The following is a 16,788-nucleotide window of genomic DNA, read 5'->3' as shown; positions in this document are numbered from 1 at the left end:
TAAATTTGTCTTAATGTGTCAGAATTCTGACACTTTCAAACAAAATTATTAAGTAAATAAAAATGAAATAAACAAAATGATCTCACAAGGATGAACAATAGTGAAACCGAAACACCTTTCCAACTGAAGCTGTTATAATGGAGGACGAATTCAACAAACTGATACCAGTGGGCAGAGATAATGTGGAGAGTATCATTGATTGGCTAAAAGAAGGTAAGGATCACAAGATGGAATGTCAAGAACGCTAGTAGCTCAGTCGTGTAAGTGCCTACATCTCACGCCAGAGATACGAGCTCGAATCCCGGCGCTGACATGTACCAATGGGTTCTTTACAACCTATACCATCGCTCTGAAGGTGAAGGAAAACATCGTGAGGAAACCTGCATATACACCCAGTGTAGTGTGGACCAGCGTGGTGGGAAATGGTCCAAGCTTAGGATGACAGTTTAGACCTTGGGGCTATGAACAGAGGTTTCATTCGAGAGAGCAGGTGCAGGTACCTATACAGGGATACTCCTTTCAGGAGGTGATAGAGGAAGGCATTTCCAGTCGATTGAACCCAATAATGCATTATCCTAAACTTAACCATTTCTAAGATATTTAATATTTAAGGTTTTTTAAATTTTTTGCCAAAATTTTATGCTTAAAACCGAAAATAAAAAAAACTAGCCACATTTCAATATTTTTTTTGGTTGTTTTGCATAAGTAACACCTTAATAAACTAATTAAAATAATCAAATGTGCAAAATTCTACTTAAATAAGACAAAATACCTCAAATAGTTAAACATTTTGAAAAAAATATTCAAAACGCAAAAACAAATAAATTAAATTAAAAAAGAATTTCATATGACATTTTTTTGTGCACTTCAACTTAAAAACATGGTCAACTAATAAGCTTTCAAACAAGATAATTCAATATCAAATCGATTAAGGTATAACCAAGATATGGCCAAAACAACCAGAGAAAGCGGAGAAAACTCAGCATGGGTTTCCATACTAAAGTCAACAGGACTGAAAACAATCACACTTTTTACCTTTAAATTGGGCAAATTTTGTTAGTTTTCCTGTTAAATTTTGTCCGTCTATGCTGGTTGTTTTGGCCATATCTTGGTGATACCTTAATCGATTTGATATTGAATTATCTTGTTTGAAAGCTTATTAGTTGACCATGTTTTTAAGCTGAAGTGCACAAAATTTTTTTATATGAAATTCTTTTTTAATTTAATTTATTAGTTTTTGCGTTTTGAATATTTTTTCAAAATGTTTAACTATTTTGAGTTATAATGTCTAATTTAAGTCGAATAATGCACATTTGATTATTTTAATTAGTTTATTAAGGTGTTACTTATGCAAAACAACCAAAAAAATTATTGAAATATGGGTAGTTTTTTTTATTTTCGGTTTTAAACATAAAATTTTGGCAAAAAATAAAAAAAAACTTAAATATGAAATATCTTAGAAATGGTTAAGTTTCGGATAATGCATTATAGGGTTCAATCGTCTGGAAATGCCTTCCTCTATCACCTCCTGAAAGGATCCGGTCTACTTACCAATAACCCTGTATACAACCTTACACAGAATAGGGCATAGGGTGACCGTAATTATTCTTTAATTCACACAACAATTCCCTTACAGCAAAATTCGTGAACGACAACACAGAAGAAGCAGCTAGAGGCTACCTCGGCGGTGACGGCAACGTTGACTTTCCGACCTTTAAAGACGCCCTAGCCTCCATAGCTATAGATACCAACAGAAACGTCAATGAGCTATTCATGGCTTTTATGAAGTGGTGTCACTGCTACTCCACCTGTATACCACCGCCTGAAGAGCCTAGTACCACCGTTAAGAAGAGGAGAATGAGAATGAAACCTAAGTCTACAAAAGATGATTGAGTTAAAGATTCTGAGTGGGAAGTGGGAGGTTTTAGTCTTGTATGGCGTGGGAGAGTCGCCACCTAGTGATAAGTCGGTGAACTAGCTCCGTGCAGATCTGAGTCGGTTTTCACTGCTCGATCGGATTAGAAAAACCTACACTTTGCGCCCCGTGAGACTGTGGATACAATTACAGATAAGGTTAGATAAAATAGTCTTTAAAAACGTAAACTTTAATGCTATAGTAAATTACTGTCAAAACATTCACTTATGTGTGTAAAAACTTTATAACATATCAATATTGGGAATCACAATAAAACAATAAAAGTATAATTTGTCTTTATGATTTATTAGCGTAACATAATTAAGTAAAAACATCTTTGTTCAAATTATAATCTGTGCAACTGAACAATTTTGAGCAAGATATTTTCAAAGAAAACGTCAATAACATAAAATACATTTCAAAATTACATAAAATATCACAAATTGATAACATAATTAGGATCACATTATGGATACATAGGTAACTTTAGTTTTATGTACTTAATACATAAGCCTTAATTAATTTGTATGGCGGAGATGACAATAAAAGCTATCGTTTACAGATTACAGGTGATTTTTAAAAAGCTGTTACAACGCAACAAAGCACACAATGAAACAACGGCATTTTAAAGTAAGTAAGCGTCCACCAACCCGCACTAGACCAGCGTGGTGGACTATTCCAAAAACCCCTTCCTTCATGGGAAGGAGACCCGTGCCCCAGCAGTGGGGACGTTATTGGTCGTGATGAAGCGATCACCTATTCAGCATGGTACCTACCATCGGACCCAGCAGATTTTCATAAATGTATTGACAAACAATGCCAATGAAGTGCACTTTTGTGCACTTCTATACAAAGAATACTGAATGCGATGCGTCCGTTGCGTCCGATGCCGAAAGGTAGACGCTAAGCTCAATACACAGGCAGCGTGAGAACCACTATAGGATAAAATATATGGGTCTTGGGAACCAACATGGTACCAACCAAGAGTAAGATATACGAATTATGAATATACCTATATCACCTTCCATAGTCATCGTCATCAAATTCTTATAATCAACTAAATTACATAATACAATAATATATCTTATAATTGTATTTAAGACACTAACTGGCGAAGCTTCAGGAAAAGTTATAAGTACTTATGTGAAAGAAAACTCATCGACTCTTTGTATTAGATAAAAAGGTGTACATTCAATTTGTGTATAACATTAGCTCTTTAAAATCGATTTTAAGATCTATGTTTGAATACGAGGAAGCATGATTGGGCATGATTTATCAGTAGCCATATCACGAATAATTTTGACACTTGTCAATAGGTTGTTCATCAACCTAGGCCTAAAACCCTTCCTTCATTGGAAGGAGAACCCGTGCCCCAGCAGAGTGGACGTACCTAATGGGTCGTGATGATGTAAGAGGTTGTTCGTTATTCGGGAGATATCATATCTCAGTGAACCGCCTATCAAAATTATTAGTGATACAGCCTCAGTATGTCCTGAATTCGCACTGATAAAACTCCACCTTACATTACCATAATTACAACATCCAATAAAATTTATTGAACACATTTGTATAGCGGCCTTTTGTGCATTAAAATTACTATTACACAAGCCACAATTTCACAAAGTACTTAACACCTAATAAGTAATATTTTTGTCATAATTTTGTAATACAGCAATGAAAAAGTTCCAGTGACTTAGCAAATTACCTAGTGGGTGGAACTTTGTAATTGCTAGAAAGAAAGAAAGAATACATTTATTTGACACATTGAACAACAAAAACAGAAAAAAGATGAAAAGAATACAACAAAAAATAACAATACAGGAAATAATACAATATAGTATAAAACAAACAAACGAGGTTGCTGTCCAGAGCGTCAAATCGGCACCAGCTCAGTATGTGCTGTGGCCAAAGAGGCCACAGCGCTGGTTTTGAGCTGGCCCTATATTGCTAGCTACTAGCTACTACTAGCTACTTAATATTTTCCTTTATCATCTTCAATTAGGCAAGAAATGTTATAACGCCCGTGAATAAAGAAACAATGAGAAAAAACTATCAATTTCAGAAGCATCAACACACCTACAATCACAGTGAGAAAAAATTCGCGAAAAAAAAACATATGTGACAACAACATGTTTTCCATATAAACTTTGTTGGTCACGTTACTTTTCACTATGGAGAATGTTTTTTTTTCGCTAATTTTGAAATTCTTCAGTTTCAGGCTTACACATACCATGCTGCACATGTAGGTTTTGGCTTAGTATATCCTTTTTGCAACACCCTGTATATCATGAATCCATAATTATTGGCTTCTTTATTCACAGGGTTTATGTCTACGTAACTCTGTATTTTAATTAACCTAATTTAAATATAGGTATACTAAGTACCTCTAATATCTGTTTAATAAACAATTTAATGCTGACCAATGTTCACAAAATCTCCATCACTAAAATAAAATAATCATTTATTTAAAAAAAAAAAACTTTAAATTATAAAGCTGCCAGTTTAAATAACCTTGTTTCACGGAGAAAGACAGAATCCTTATTACATTGGAATAAGGATAGTTTTTGTTTGTATCAGATGTCTTTCCACGTGAAACAAGGGTACACCTATACGTTGTTTTTTTGAGAGAACATCAGTGTCCGGACTGAAATAACTTGGACTATATTTTAATTTATTTAACTAAGTACTAGCAACTAATATCACACATAAATTTCTACATAAGCTTAGAATCACCGCTGTCTATACTATTTCTACTGCTTTTACTTAACGGTCTTATTTGTTTAAGTTTCGTCAATTGACCATCAAATTTAATATCAACATCGCAGTCACTCAGTGGATGTGATATAATGGATCCAGATTCTTCCTTCTTATCATCAGGACTCATGGGAGTAACAAACCCACTGTCTCCATGCTTTTCTCTTTCGACTGGGCTATTGGCTTTCGTCAAATTCAAAGACATGCTTTTTCTACTCTGGAATATGCTTATGTCGTCTAAATACGATGTTGGTGTCAGTTTAGCATCCAGTTTCTTTAGATTTTCGTCAAAATCTCTCTTTAATTGTTGCTCGAAATTCCTTTCTTGTTTCACAAGGTCGTGTGTATTAGCAAAGAAACCTGTGTTTTTCTTGCTAAGCTCTTTAAGACTTTCAGTAATGATGTTACTGTTTCTGAAACTCTCTGATCGCTGAATTTCATTTTCGGATTTCTCTTCTAGAGTTTTCAGCGGATACTGTTTTAGATTAGTAGCTATTAAACCAGAATGAACAGACATTGATTTCTTCATCATGAAATGTCTTCTGTCGTTATCTGGAGATACTTTATTCTTTTCTTTGTTAGCAGCATTCATGACATCGTCTTTGCTTATTTTAGAGAAAAGATTTGGAGTGCTCATACCAGTTTTAAATGTCTTTTTCTGGTCAGTTGTTTCTTCTTCTTCTCCTTCTTTAGCAAACTTAGAGTTAAACAGTTTGGAGCTAAACGAAATCTTTTTGCTGTGATTTTGCACTATTTTCTTGATCTCCACTGGCAAGTCTGTGCGATGGTGGGCTGAGATGTATCTACTGAGGAAAGTCAGTTGGTGGTCGAGGACTTTAACTTGAGATTCTAGTTTTGCTTGTGAAGCTTGGTAGTTGTTTATAGCATCCATGGCCGACTGAAAAAATATAAGGTGCTGTAGAAATCACATGAGTACAAATTGAACACTTAGATTAAGATTGTATTTTGACGCATTTTCAAATTCATTTACAAACTCAAATTGGTTTGAGCTCGCTATGACTAAAACTAAGAAAAGGTTCAAAATATTTTTTACAATTACAAGGGCTCTTTCTCCCATTGTAAGTAAGTACTGGTTACTGCATTACTACATAGGATTAGGGTAGGATTTATAAAATTACTTACGTCCAACTCGTCCTCCATTCTCCTGTTATCAGCTAGGAGTTTCTTGTTCTGTTCGTTCAGGATGGCGACGCGAGGCATCTCCTCTCTCAGGACTGAGTATTCCACAGCGTATTCCGAGAGTTGCCGCGATATGTCCAAGGCGTGTACCTAGAAAACCGATTACAGGATTTCAAAATGAACCCAGGTTTACATCCAATAATGGGCACATACGCACCAGTTTGCACAAAAGAAAACAGATTTAATTATGCTAGTTAAATATGCTGTAAGAATCGTAACTATCGCTTTTTTAAAACATGTCAAAACAAATGAACAACAAACCTTCCTCATGACCTTCTCATAGACAGTCTTGTTTATATCAGGTAGTTTATGCTTCAAGTACTCGGCTGCCTCCTCGCAGCTCTCGCACATCATCAGGCCGTCCTTGTGTATAGAGAGCAGAGCGAGTGAGACAGCGAATACCACTTCTGTTGACTCCAGGAGGATTAGGTCTGGAAAGAAGGTTTCGTTGTTATTTATAGGTAAAGCCTTATTCGCATAATGATAGTACACACTGGAGTTCCCCATCCAACCGCTACAGCTACATATCCAAGGCCTTCTTAAATCTGCTACCGTACTACCCCCCATCGACATATTACCATCGGGCGACGCTCCTTATTTTAACAATCCATAAGGAGCGTCGCCCGCCTTTTAAACATCTGTCAGATCCATAAAAGTTACGTCAAATTTGTCAAGCGAGCGGCGCTGCTTCAGGATTGTTAATTGCTTATGGTCAATTTACACCACTGAACGGGTTATTTGGCATAAATGGCGTCTACAAGCAACTCACCAAAGACCCTGACGACGAAGCCCAGCGGGAACTGGCTGGTGAAGAGCGTGAGCATCCAGGGCGCCGCGTACAGCGCCGGCGAGATGTCCAGCGACTCCAGCTTCTGCTGCAGCTCCGGCTCATGGTCTCGGAGCAGCCGGGAGAGCTGGTAGAGCTGGTAGGTAGAGGGAAGTTTGTTAGGCTTTTGGTTTGGAGTAAAATGTAGTTACATTGATGGCAGTGAATGGCAGCTGATGTGTTTGACAAAGAAAACAGACAAGAGTGTGTAAAGCTGACAGCCAACCTCTTGTAGTGGCGTGACACTTGAGTAAGAAGAAGTAGCTGGTTGTGGTGGATGAGGAAGGAAAAGAACAGAGTGTTGTGGAATGAACCCGATGTTGAAGCCATTAAAAGGTTTTGAGATTTATGGTAGTCCACCCGCCGATACCCCGATATTACTTGAGGTGAAACTGGAAGAAGGTTTTGTAGATTTGGAATAGATAAAATGGTCGTTAGTAACCTCACCTGAACTTGCAGCGCGCTCATGTCAGGCAGATACTGCTTTCTAAGGCCTCGTCTGAACATCAAATGTCGGAGAAGAATAAAGGCTTCTTGTTCTTCCATCTGAAACAGAAACCCTTATATAATTATAAATACTAAACACCTTAGACAGATAGCCGGTAGTAGATGTATGAGGTAGCTAACACTAAAATATCATCTAGATACGAACTATTTTCATCCATCGTACCATAATTTTTTTATTTTTTCGTTACCGTCACTATTTTACATACTTTTCTTCGAAACTCTGCCCTAGAGCCACTATCGAATCCAATAGACTACCAGATCAAACACTTACATGCAACAGCAGCACCCCAGCCACGAAGCTCAGCCCTTGGCAGTACCCCACTTCAGGGTCCAGTAGAGAGTACGCTTTCAGGATGTTGTACAGTGACAGCTGGCCCGGACCCAGTGCTGACGCGAAGTAGGAGTGCTGGGGGAATGTGCGACCTGGGTGGGGTGGAGAAAAAGGATAGAATTAGCTTGTAGATAAAAAAAAATGGGAGAGACAACTTCTAAATAGGGTAACTGTAAGTAAGCTAAAATTTCTTTATCATTTACAGTGTGGTAATATCAAGTAAGTTTTCCATTGTCATCTGAATTAATTTACAGTGTAATAATATCAAGTAAGTTTTCCATTGTCATCTGAATTAAACACTTGAAGTATGTAAGTAATGAAAGATGTAACTGCAACTATAAGGAATAAAAAAAGCCTTTACCAGTATATCAGAACTTTATCGCCTTCAGATTTGGTTTTGCCATTCACTTCTTTAACTTGCAAGGAGCAGATAAATTCATGAACTCACCCAAATCAATCAATATAGCATGTTGATGTTTCGTCAGCCCGCTCAGCAGGGTCCTATACGGGGTCTGGTAGTTGGGGTACTTCTTGGCATCAGGCGGAGGCGAGCGAAGGGCCGCTTGTTCTGCCAGGAAGTACCAGACTCCTCCACGGCACATCCGGGGGACTCCTAGGGAGAAGGTTGGGGGTTTATTAGATTCTAAAGGTTCTCTTTGTGAAACTACAAACACAAAGCTCTAAAAGCTCGATTTTTGTTTAAAAAATGTTTCAGTCACACATAATACTTTCTATACGACTGAAAACCTAATTGAATTTTAACTTCATGGTCACCAAAATATGATTCAGCAATATTTCAGCCACTTACACAAGTGAAACTTCTCTTACCCTGAATAACGGCCTGCGTCAGCATGTGATGGTCGACCTTGGAGACCTGGTTGCTGGAGTCTCGGGACGCCAGCAGCGAGTCCCACATGAGCATGACGCCCGCGTCGCAGACCCCCAGCTCGGTGTACTCGAGCTTGATGCGACGTACTGCTGAGGATTCCTCGCTTTCTGTGTAAGGAACAATGGGTTTAAGGCTTACAGATGTGATGAAATGAAGGTTGCAGATTTTATTGCAAGGCAGTCCAACAGGCAACTTTTGAGGGCTGTTTCGGAATTTATAGAAAAATTCACTCTATTCTTATTGCGTGATGATGACGCAATCATCTAGATAGATGTTGCGGCCAATGATGATGGTGACACTGACAGATGACTTAAAAGAGGTATGGTTTAAGATTCGCTCCCAAAAGTGAAAAGTTCTACTTCAAATTATTGCGGGTATTTCAAATTTCATCCCATTTCGACTATCTATATTCTATCTACCACATTATCTTACAAATCATGTTTCAAACCCCCCACCTCTTAGCTTCCGATTCTCCTTCTCCATCCGCACCAGCAGCACGGTCTGGTCGATGGCGAGCCGCCACAGCTGGCGCAGCTGCTCGCGCGAGCGCCGCCCCGCGCCCGCCGGCCGCGCCGGCTGCAGATTCAGCAGCGTGGTCGCGGATACGTCTGAAGATTAGATTAAATAGGTACTTAAACATGACAAAAAGCTGCTTCCTGGTTAAAAAAAACACATTCTAGGGGCAAATATTTTAGACTAGCTGTTCCCGCGGATTCGCTTCGCCTTTAAAAGTTTTCCCGTGGGAATTCCGGGATAAAAAGTAGCCTATGTTCTTTCTCAGGGTCTAGACCATATGTATAGCAAATTTCATTGAACTCCGTTCATTAGTTTTGGCGTGAAAGAGTAACAGACAGACAAACAGACAGACACAGTTACTTTCGCATTTATAATATTAGCAAGGATTCTAGATAACTAGGTACTTATTAGTGCCCTTAGTGCTAGAAAAAAATAAATTGTGCGTATCTTGTTTTCAAGTCAATAATGGATTGGCTCCTGATGGTACCCTAACCACCATAGAAACGTTTGAGTACAGGAAGAAAAGTAAAGGAGAAAAGACGCCACCTTGATGAGTGCCAGCCTGCAGGACCTTAAGAGGGGCTTAATGTCAAATTGTATTTAACCCTGAACTATCAGGCATCAAGAAAAACTTTTCGAGTCTGTACAACTTTTGACTTCTAATACATAAATAGGCACATCTTATATACCTACAATAGAAACAAGGAACCACAAATATCTCACCTTCACCCTGTCCATCAGCTGGGTTGATGACCTTCTGGTATATAGCCTGTCTCCACGTGGCCTCCTGCGCCGCTCCCCCCTCGCCCCCCGCTACTGAAGGGCGGTTGTCGCTGACTTTCAGGAACCTGGTGGAAGGAATTGTTATTTAGCCACGTTTAATAAGAAGAAATGACGACATGGCATCATCTAAATTCACGTTAATTTTCAATGATTAAACGGTTAGCATAAAGGTATCCTGTGAAGATATTTTTTGCTCGTTGATACTACGTTAATACCTAACATTAGGAATGACGTTATTAATGTAGGATGTGGCCGATTGATGTATGTACACATACGTAAGCAACCTCTAAGCACCATAACCAATGACCTGACAGTTTTAATGGCAAATCATCATCGTTAACTATGACGTCAACGAGTTATATTAAGATTTGTTGTGATATAATTGGGGTTAATGCAATGACAATATAAATAAACCTATGCTATGGATATATCAATTTATGATCACAGGGTTAAATAATAGGTATATATGATTTGTAGTAATCATATATAGTAATCATATAGTGTTAATCTATTATTGTACTCAGTTATGTAATCGTAATTGAGTAGTAATAATACACCAACAACGTATAAAAATGTAATCTAAAATTTCTGATGACGTACTAAACTATATTTTTTTTTACAATATTAATTCATTTATTCATAAAAACATATAAGTCACAAACATGCATTATATCCACTAGAAGTTTCGTCAAAAAAATTAATAATAATTATAATATACCTACAAATATACTTACTACTTACTTATTATAACTAACTAATCAAAAATACCCCTCCGAGCCACACCCGACCCAAAGGTACCCATGACACTGGCAGCGTTACCACGCTGCACAGCCAGGGATAGCCTCTGCATCAGGTGTGCCCCGGAAGAAGATCCCAGACCACGACTCCTCAAGCGTCTGGTGATTTCCCTTAAGAAGGCCCTGCCCTCTTCTCCCCACACCCCCATCGTCTCCACAGCCAAGGGCACAAACAGATACCGCTGCATTAGCTGGCTATATTTAAGTTTTTTAAGCCGAGCCGCGGCTTCAGCAGCGGCACCCGCATTGGCCGCTGTAGACTGCACGTGAGACGGCGCGAGGGTGCAGACGCACGTCGCGTCCCAGAGTAAACTGCGGCCCTTCTCCCACGGCACCATGGTGAGTCCATCCGGACGCTTGCCATCAGCCCGGGACAACCCTGGTGGCTCCAGGACCGCCGGGACATCCGCAGAAACAAGAGCTCTCCGGACGATGTCATTGATAGCATGGTGCCGTGAGAACCTGCCCGCACTACGCACACAGTGTAACCCGTGACGTCCCGATTGATCCACCCGCGCGCCGCAGACACAAACATGGGGTTCCACCACAGTGCAGCCGAGACGCAGAGCCACCGCCACCCGCAAGGAATCGTTGTCTAACAACGTTCCCAACTGCGGCGATGGCAAAGCATGCAGCCACAACCCTGACTCTGGCTGAGAGACCGCCCGCAAACGCGCCAACTCAGCCCCGGCATTGCGCAGCATCAGCATGTTCAACTGCAAGCGACACTGCTCCTCGTCCCAATCACGCTGACGCTCAGGCTGCACCGGCACAGCACTCTCAGGACACACAGACTGCCATAACTCCAGGGCCTCTGCCGCGTGGGGAATACTGAACTCATCACCATTAACATGTAAAATGCGAGTGACAAGCCGCAGCACCCCACACGACGACGCCAGAAAAGCCGGCAGTTGAGTGTCCTCCAAGCGCCTTAAACCCAGCCCACCATACCTCACAGGAAGCGCCGCTTGAGACCACTGCTCATTGGACATGCTGATGTTGACAATAGCCTCCAGGAGGTCCTTCAACACCTCATCGTACTGCTTGGACTCCTCTCTATGCAGCCAAACTGGGGCTGTACGCAGCGAATATGTCAGCCTCGGTATGGACAAACAGCCCCGCAAGATGGAAAGCGCCACGTGTGCTGAAAGCTGGCAGAGGTGCGACTTGGTTTCAGCCAACGTACGCATCTTGGACAGAACCAGAGCTGGCACTCCTTCGGGAAAAATTGGCGCACCCAAAAGCATGAATGTTGTCCTGTCCAAAACCTTAGCACCTGGCACCAACACGTCCAGCCGTTCCTGGGTAGCCGGCGACAACTGACCAGCACACGCAAACACCTCTGACTTCCGTGGATTAATTCGCAAGCCCAATGCAGCCAAGCCCTGAACCAGAGATTCAATGTCGCTCAAAACCTCATCTGCGTCACCCCCCACGGTGCCATCGTCTAAGTACCATAGGTTCAACGGCGACCGGAGGGAAGACACCACGTCATGTATGGCCAGGCTAAAAATTAGGGGGCCTAAAGGGTCACCCTGCTGCGCCCCTACTTGAGACTCGACAGGGATAGTTCCAAAGAATAAGTTTGAGGGCCTTGCGTAACATTGGTGGAGAAACGGGAAGAGAGACGGAACGCGCTCTAAAACCCTTTTTAAAAATACGTCCCGCTCCACCGTGTTAAACGCATTTTCTAAATCAACCTTGAAAATGATGCTATCCGATCCATCCCTTAAATAGGCAAAAGACCGAGCGGCGTGAATGGCCGCCTCGCACCCTAAAGGCACACCAAACCCCAACTGCAAAGGCTGCAGGTATTCAGACATTTCTTCTCTGACAGCGCTGCAGCCGAGCTTGGCCACGAGACGGCGAAACACACTACCTACGGCGATGGGTCGGATACCACCATCCTTTTTATTTAAGGCGCATAGCGAGGCTCCATATAAAAAAGGGCATACCTCTCTATTGACCATTCCCTTCAGCATAAAATTCGCCAATGAGCATAACGAGCGTAAAAGAGTCGCACCAGCATCACCAGCCGCAGGTGAAGTCAATTCCTTGAGATGACCGGGGCGAATACCGTCCAAGCCGCCTGCCGAACCACTATTGAACGATTCAATCGCCTGCGCAACGTCCTTCACCTCCACAGTCAGAAATACACTAGAAAGGTTCGGTTCAGGTGGAAACTGTAAGTCCCTACTCGGTATCGGGTGCTTAAGCCGAAGTGCCTCTACCGTAGCATCGCTATCATCCGCCAAAGAAGAGTCAGACAGTAAAATACGTACCGCACCACTAACATCACCATCGAAAACTTTGGTCTCAACTAGCTTATACAGAGCCCTTCCGCTCGCCGATACACACCGCGACGTGACGTCAGTGGGCAAAGGCACACCCAAGCCACCAGCCGTGAGGTTTTCTTTTACCTTGGACGTCAGAGACCTGCCCCTGTCTGCGGAAGAGGGGACTCTCAGGCATGTGTAAGCAAATGACTGCAATTCAAACCAATCCTGGGTGGTGTTTGACTGAATACACTTCTCAATAGCCTGAGACAATTTTTCTGCAGCCAAACATCTCGCGCCTTTCGGGATATGTTTAAGGATACGGACCCTTTTTTTCCACATAGGCAAATCCTCAAACAAGGAACGCGAATTACTGGCATCATCACCCTGAACATCCACTGAAGGCTGGGAAGCAACATCCCTATGCACTCGGCTTATATGAACATTCAACCCTCTGGGAATCACAAACTGTCTTGAGGAGCCGGGGCAGTGGGGACAAACCGCCCTAGAAACATTCATAATATTCGATAAATAACAAAAAAGGTATATTTATACTATTTGTTTTTAACAAAAATGTCACATTAATTAATTGTCAAACTTGACCGAACACAAACATAAAAAAATAAAATAATAATAATATATACTTATATGGATTTCAGTACCTTATGCTCAAACCAAAAAAGTCTGAATACAGATTACTAATATAATTATTATTCATTCATCATTATAAAAAGTCAAAATATATTAAAGTCTTTAAGTAAATACATAAAAATTCATTAAATTAAGCAATAAAATTCTAAAATAATATTTAAATGTCAATTCACAATGGAAAACAAAAGCATAGCCATTTAAGCAAGAGGCGATACAATATAGATTAATTAATAAAACCAAAAATCAGAGTCTAACTAAGATCAAAGCATTGTCCATGAAGCAAACAAGCATTGACCGCATAAGAAAGCATTGTCTATGCATAGCAACGGAAAGCACTGGTAACCCACCGGCACTGGGTGAATTCGCCGCGAGACATCTCTGGGTATCACATCACACGGACCGAGGCACCAACAGAATGCATATTTGACTGCGTGGAATGGAGCGTCATCCGTCACAGACGTCAAATTTGACAAGTGACAAGTGACACTGACAGTGCGCGAAGAGATTTGATTGGCCGCTTGGTTTGACAGCGTCACTCAACAAGGCCGTCGGTGAGATGCAAATATCGCTGTCCCTTTCTGGTTCTTGACCGTTACTGTCTTAGCTCACTCTCACAGTGTTCAATAAATGACTGTTTACTCACTAAAACGTACTGCTTCTTCCCATCTTCCAATTGATTGGCAACAAATACCTATACATGTCACTGTATTTTTAATTGCTTTCCCGTAACATCACAGCGGTAATTACTTGTATATCAGTAATAAATCTCGGACGAACAAACAAGGTAATGTTTTCAATAACACGGCACGTATTTTTTTTTGTTATACTACTAAATAGAAACACCAAGCATAGTTCTTTCCTTAGCAAATTGCTACGGTACCACCAGCGACACATTATCAATTAACAATCGACGATTATCGAAACAATATTAACGAGCGACGCTGCTAATGTTCGGTGGTGGTAACCCCTCTGAGTGGCTTTTAATCGGTAGACTGCAGTTCAACTGTCTGTATTGTCTAACAGTTCTAAAGGTACTCACAAATCCATCATAGGTGAGTTGGTAGAACCATTCTCTGGTTTCCCTTCCTCTTCATCGTCGTCTTCTTCTTCTTCCTCAGCTATCGGCAGCGCTGTCCCGCTCAGAGCTGATGGGGATGGTGGGGGTTCTGGTGAAAGAAGAGAAGATTAGTCAACGAGTGAATTCTCTTATGGAATGTGCCATTTTGAAACCCTGGCGAAAAAGAGGGTTGAGATGTCTGTGGATTTATATGGATGTGTCTATCTTTGGTAGCATAGCTCCCAAACGGCTGGACCGATTTTTGTTTTTTTAAGGTTATAGTTAATTTTACCCCGAGTGTTCTTAGCCATATTTTGACAATATTGGCTTAGCAGATCAAAATTTATGCCATTATTAATATTGGATCTCGGGGGTTTTTAACGTTGGTTTGGTCAGGTTAATCAACTGCTAGTTCGAATACAATCTAGCACAGTTGACTCTACGCTAAACTAATAATTTCACCACGGTGACAAGCCTTAGTCCTTAGCTATAGTGTTGGTTACCGATATTCTAAGAAGTAGAAGGTTCTTACCAAAACTCCCAAGGCCAGGTGACATAGACTTGGCTCTCACTACGTCTGGTGTCAGCAGGAGTGGAGGGACAGTGTGATCTGTTGTGGAATCTATTGGAGGTGTCGGCAGTGGCGATGTCTCCTGTAAAAGTTAAAAATCTATATTAACTCCTTGTTTATGTTGAGAAATCAGATGATAGTAATAAATTGAAGACAGAAAGGCTACATGGGGCGCAAGACGTGCACGTCAAGACGTGAGAAAAGTTTTGCATCGCGCTCACTTAAATCGCACGGATTCGAGAGCGAGTGCGACGGAAAACTTTTGTCACGTCTTGACGTGCGCGTCTGCCGTGCTAACGCCACACGAATTCGTTATCGACGTAGATAAACGCCACTTTATTGTGATTAAACGACTTTATTTTATTGACGTCGATAACAAACCCGTGCTGCGGCCGCTGCTTTTCCGTGTTACGACAGTTGGTAAGCTCACAAGTTACCTTCTTCACAGGCAGCACCAGGCCGCTCCCCTCGTCTCTACTCGACTTCCGCTTCAGCAGCTGGTCGAAGCCACTGGACAGCGAGCGCTTCGCCTTCATGAAGATGGTGCTGCCGCCGAGGTACTGGTTCAGGAACTCGGTTCTGTGGTGGGAGGATGAGGTGAGTTTAGTTATATGGTGTATAAATATACGTATCAGATATATGGAGGATCTCATGTAGGTAAATATGGTGGTAAATTAGGTAATCTCATCAGAGATGACGTAAGTAATTTGTTAGATGACTAATAACGAAGTTATTAGACCTAGACTTTAAAATCTGCAAGCTATAGAGGCAGTGGAAAAAAATGCCGATGAATTAGAGACCAAGACGACCTTGGAAAGGTTGGGTGTGGAAGGAAAGTAATGTGATTTGGAGTAATGTTGCTTGATAATGCTGAGAGAAGTACATTACTTTATACTTAAATTACAAATTATTTTACCTGTTTTCAGCCGTGTCGTGAACGTGTCGCAACTGCTTCGCTTCACAGTGCGCTCGCAGCAACATCATCAAGAAGGTATTGTGTTCACTTGTCTGAAATAAACATGTCATTTTACAACAACACATTTTAATTCTTACACCTTTTATGCAAGCTGAAATGATATGATTTTATCTGCTGAAGAACCTATAGTAGTTGGAGTAGGTGACTTTAGGCGAGTTTAGTAAACGATGAGAAGAATAACCTTACAGATATAGCCAGTGATGGCTCTGTGTCTAAGGTATAGTTTTGAAACATCTTAGGTAAAATATCTTAAAGAAAAGATAGATGATGATGATGGTGGATAATAAGACACATATTTTAAATCAAATGAAAACTTTTATTTACAGGAAAGCTATCGTGAAAGTACCAAAGCATCAATTTACCTCATACATGTGGTTGGTCCCGCCCTGGTACTTGACAATGACCTGCTCCTGCTCATCATCAGGCAGCTGCTCGATGCGGCGCAGGATGAACGCGTGCGTCTTCTTCTCGTTTAGACCTGGAAAAAGGATAACATAAAATGCAACTAACAACTTACTTAGACTTCCGAAACCTTATGGCTAAGTGCTATCCTTTTGATAAAACCCTATAAGATTATGTGTTAATGTTTGGTTACCATAACGGTAGCGCCATTTTGGTATTGTATTGTATTTATTATTCATAATATTCATTACTGATGATGGTAATAATGAACCCATAATATCTACACTTGTAAGATATTGCAATGATGATGAATGTACCTTCACGTGGCTTGATTGCA

At 40.8% G+C, this 16,788-nt stretch overlaps 2 protein-coding genes across 7 annotated transcripts in view; one reads left to right on the top strand and one right to left on the bottom strand.

Annotated features, from left to right (window-relative positions):
- LOC119694709 lies at positions 1-2,205 on the top strand. The gene is made up of 2 exons (XM_038121658.2): positions 1-213; positions 1,637-2,205. The coding sequence occupies exons 1-2, from the start codon at positions 138-140 to the stop codon at positions 1,891-1,893; spliced, it is 333 nt and encodes a 110-aa protein (XP_037977586.1). The 5' UTR covers positions 1-137; the 3' UTR covers positions 1,894-2,205.
- A 2,323-nt stretch (positions 2,206-4,528) lies between these two features.
- The window catches only part of LOC105387660 (TBC1 domain family member 1), a 35,408-nt gene continuing 23,148 nt past the window's right edge, over positions 4,529-16,788 (bottom strand). For all 6 annotated transcript variants that reach the window (XM_048632007.1, XM_048632005.1, XM_048632006.1 and 3 more), the window contains 15 exons: positions 16,412-16,527; positions 15,990-16,081; positions 15,511-15,652; positions 15,035-15,155; positions 14,485-14,611; positions 9,662-9,786; positions 8,878-9,030; positions 8,362-8,529; positions 7,982-8,146; positions 7,474-7,625; positions 7,143-7,241; positions 6,639-6,792; positions 6,131-6,300; positions 5,813-5,959; positions 4,529-5,567 (listed from right to left, as the gene is read on the bottom strand). In XM_048632007.1, the coding sequence (XP_048487964.1) occupies positions 4,629-5,567; positions 5,813-5,959; positions 6,131-6,300; positions 6,639-6,792; positions 7,143-7,241; positions 7,474-7,625; positions 7,982-8,146; positions 8,362-8,529; positions 8,878-9,030; positions 9,662-9,786; positions 14,485-14,611; positions 15,035-15,155; positions 15,511-15,652; positions 15,990-16,081; positions 16,412-16,527 (2,870 nt within the window). In that variant the 3' untranslated portion in view covers positions 4,529-4,628. The remainder of the gene's footprint in view (positions 5,568-5,812; positions 5,960-6,130; positions 6,301-6,638; positions 6,793-7,142; positions 7,242-7,473; positions 7,626-7,981; positions 8,147-8,361; positions 8,530-8,877; positions 9,031-9,661; positions 9,787-14,484; positions 14,612-15,034; positions 15,156-15,510; positions 15,653-15,989; positions 16,082-16,411; positions 16,528-16,788) is intronic.

Source organism: Plutella xylostella, chromosome 30 (genome assembly GCF_932276165.1).
Source record: "Plutella xylostella chromosome 30, ilPluXylo3.1, whole genome shotgun sequence".
NCBI classification, from domain to species: Eukaryota; Metazoa; Arthropoda; class Insecta; order Lepidoptera; family Plutellidae; genus Plutella; species Plutella xylostella.
This window is presented reverse-complemented; position numbering and strand designations above follow the sequence as displayed.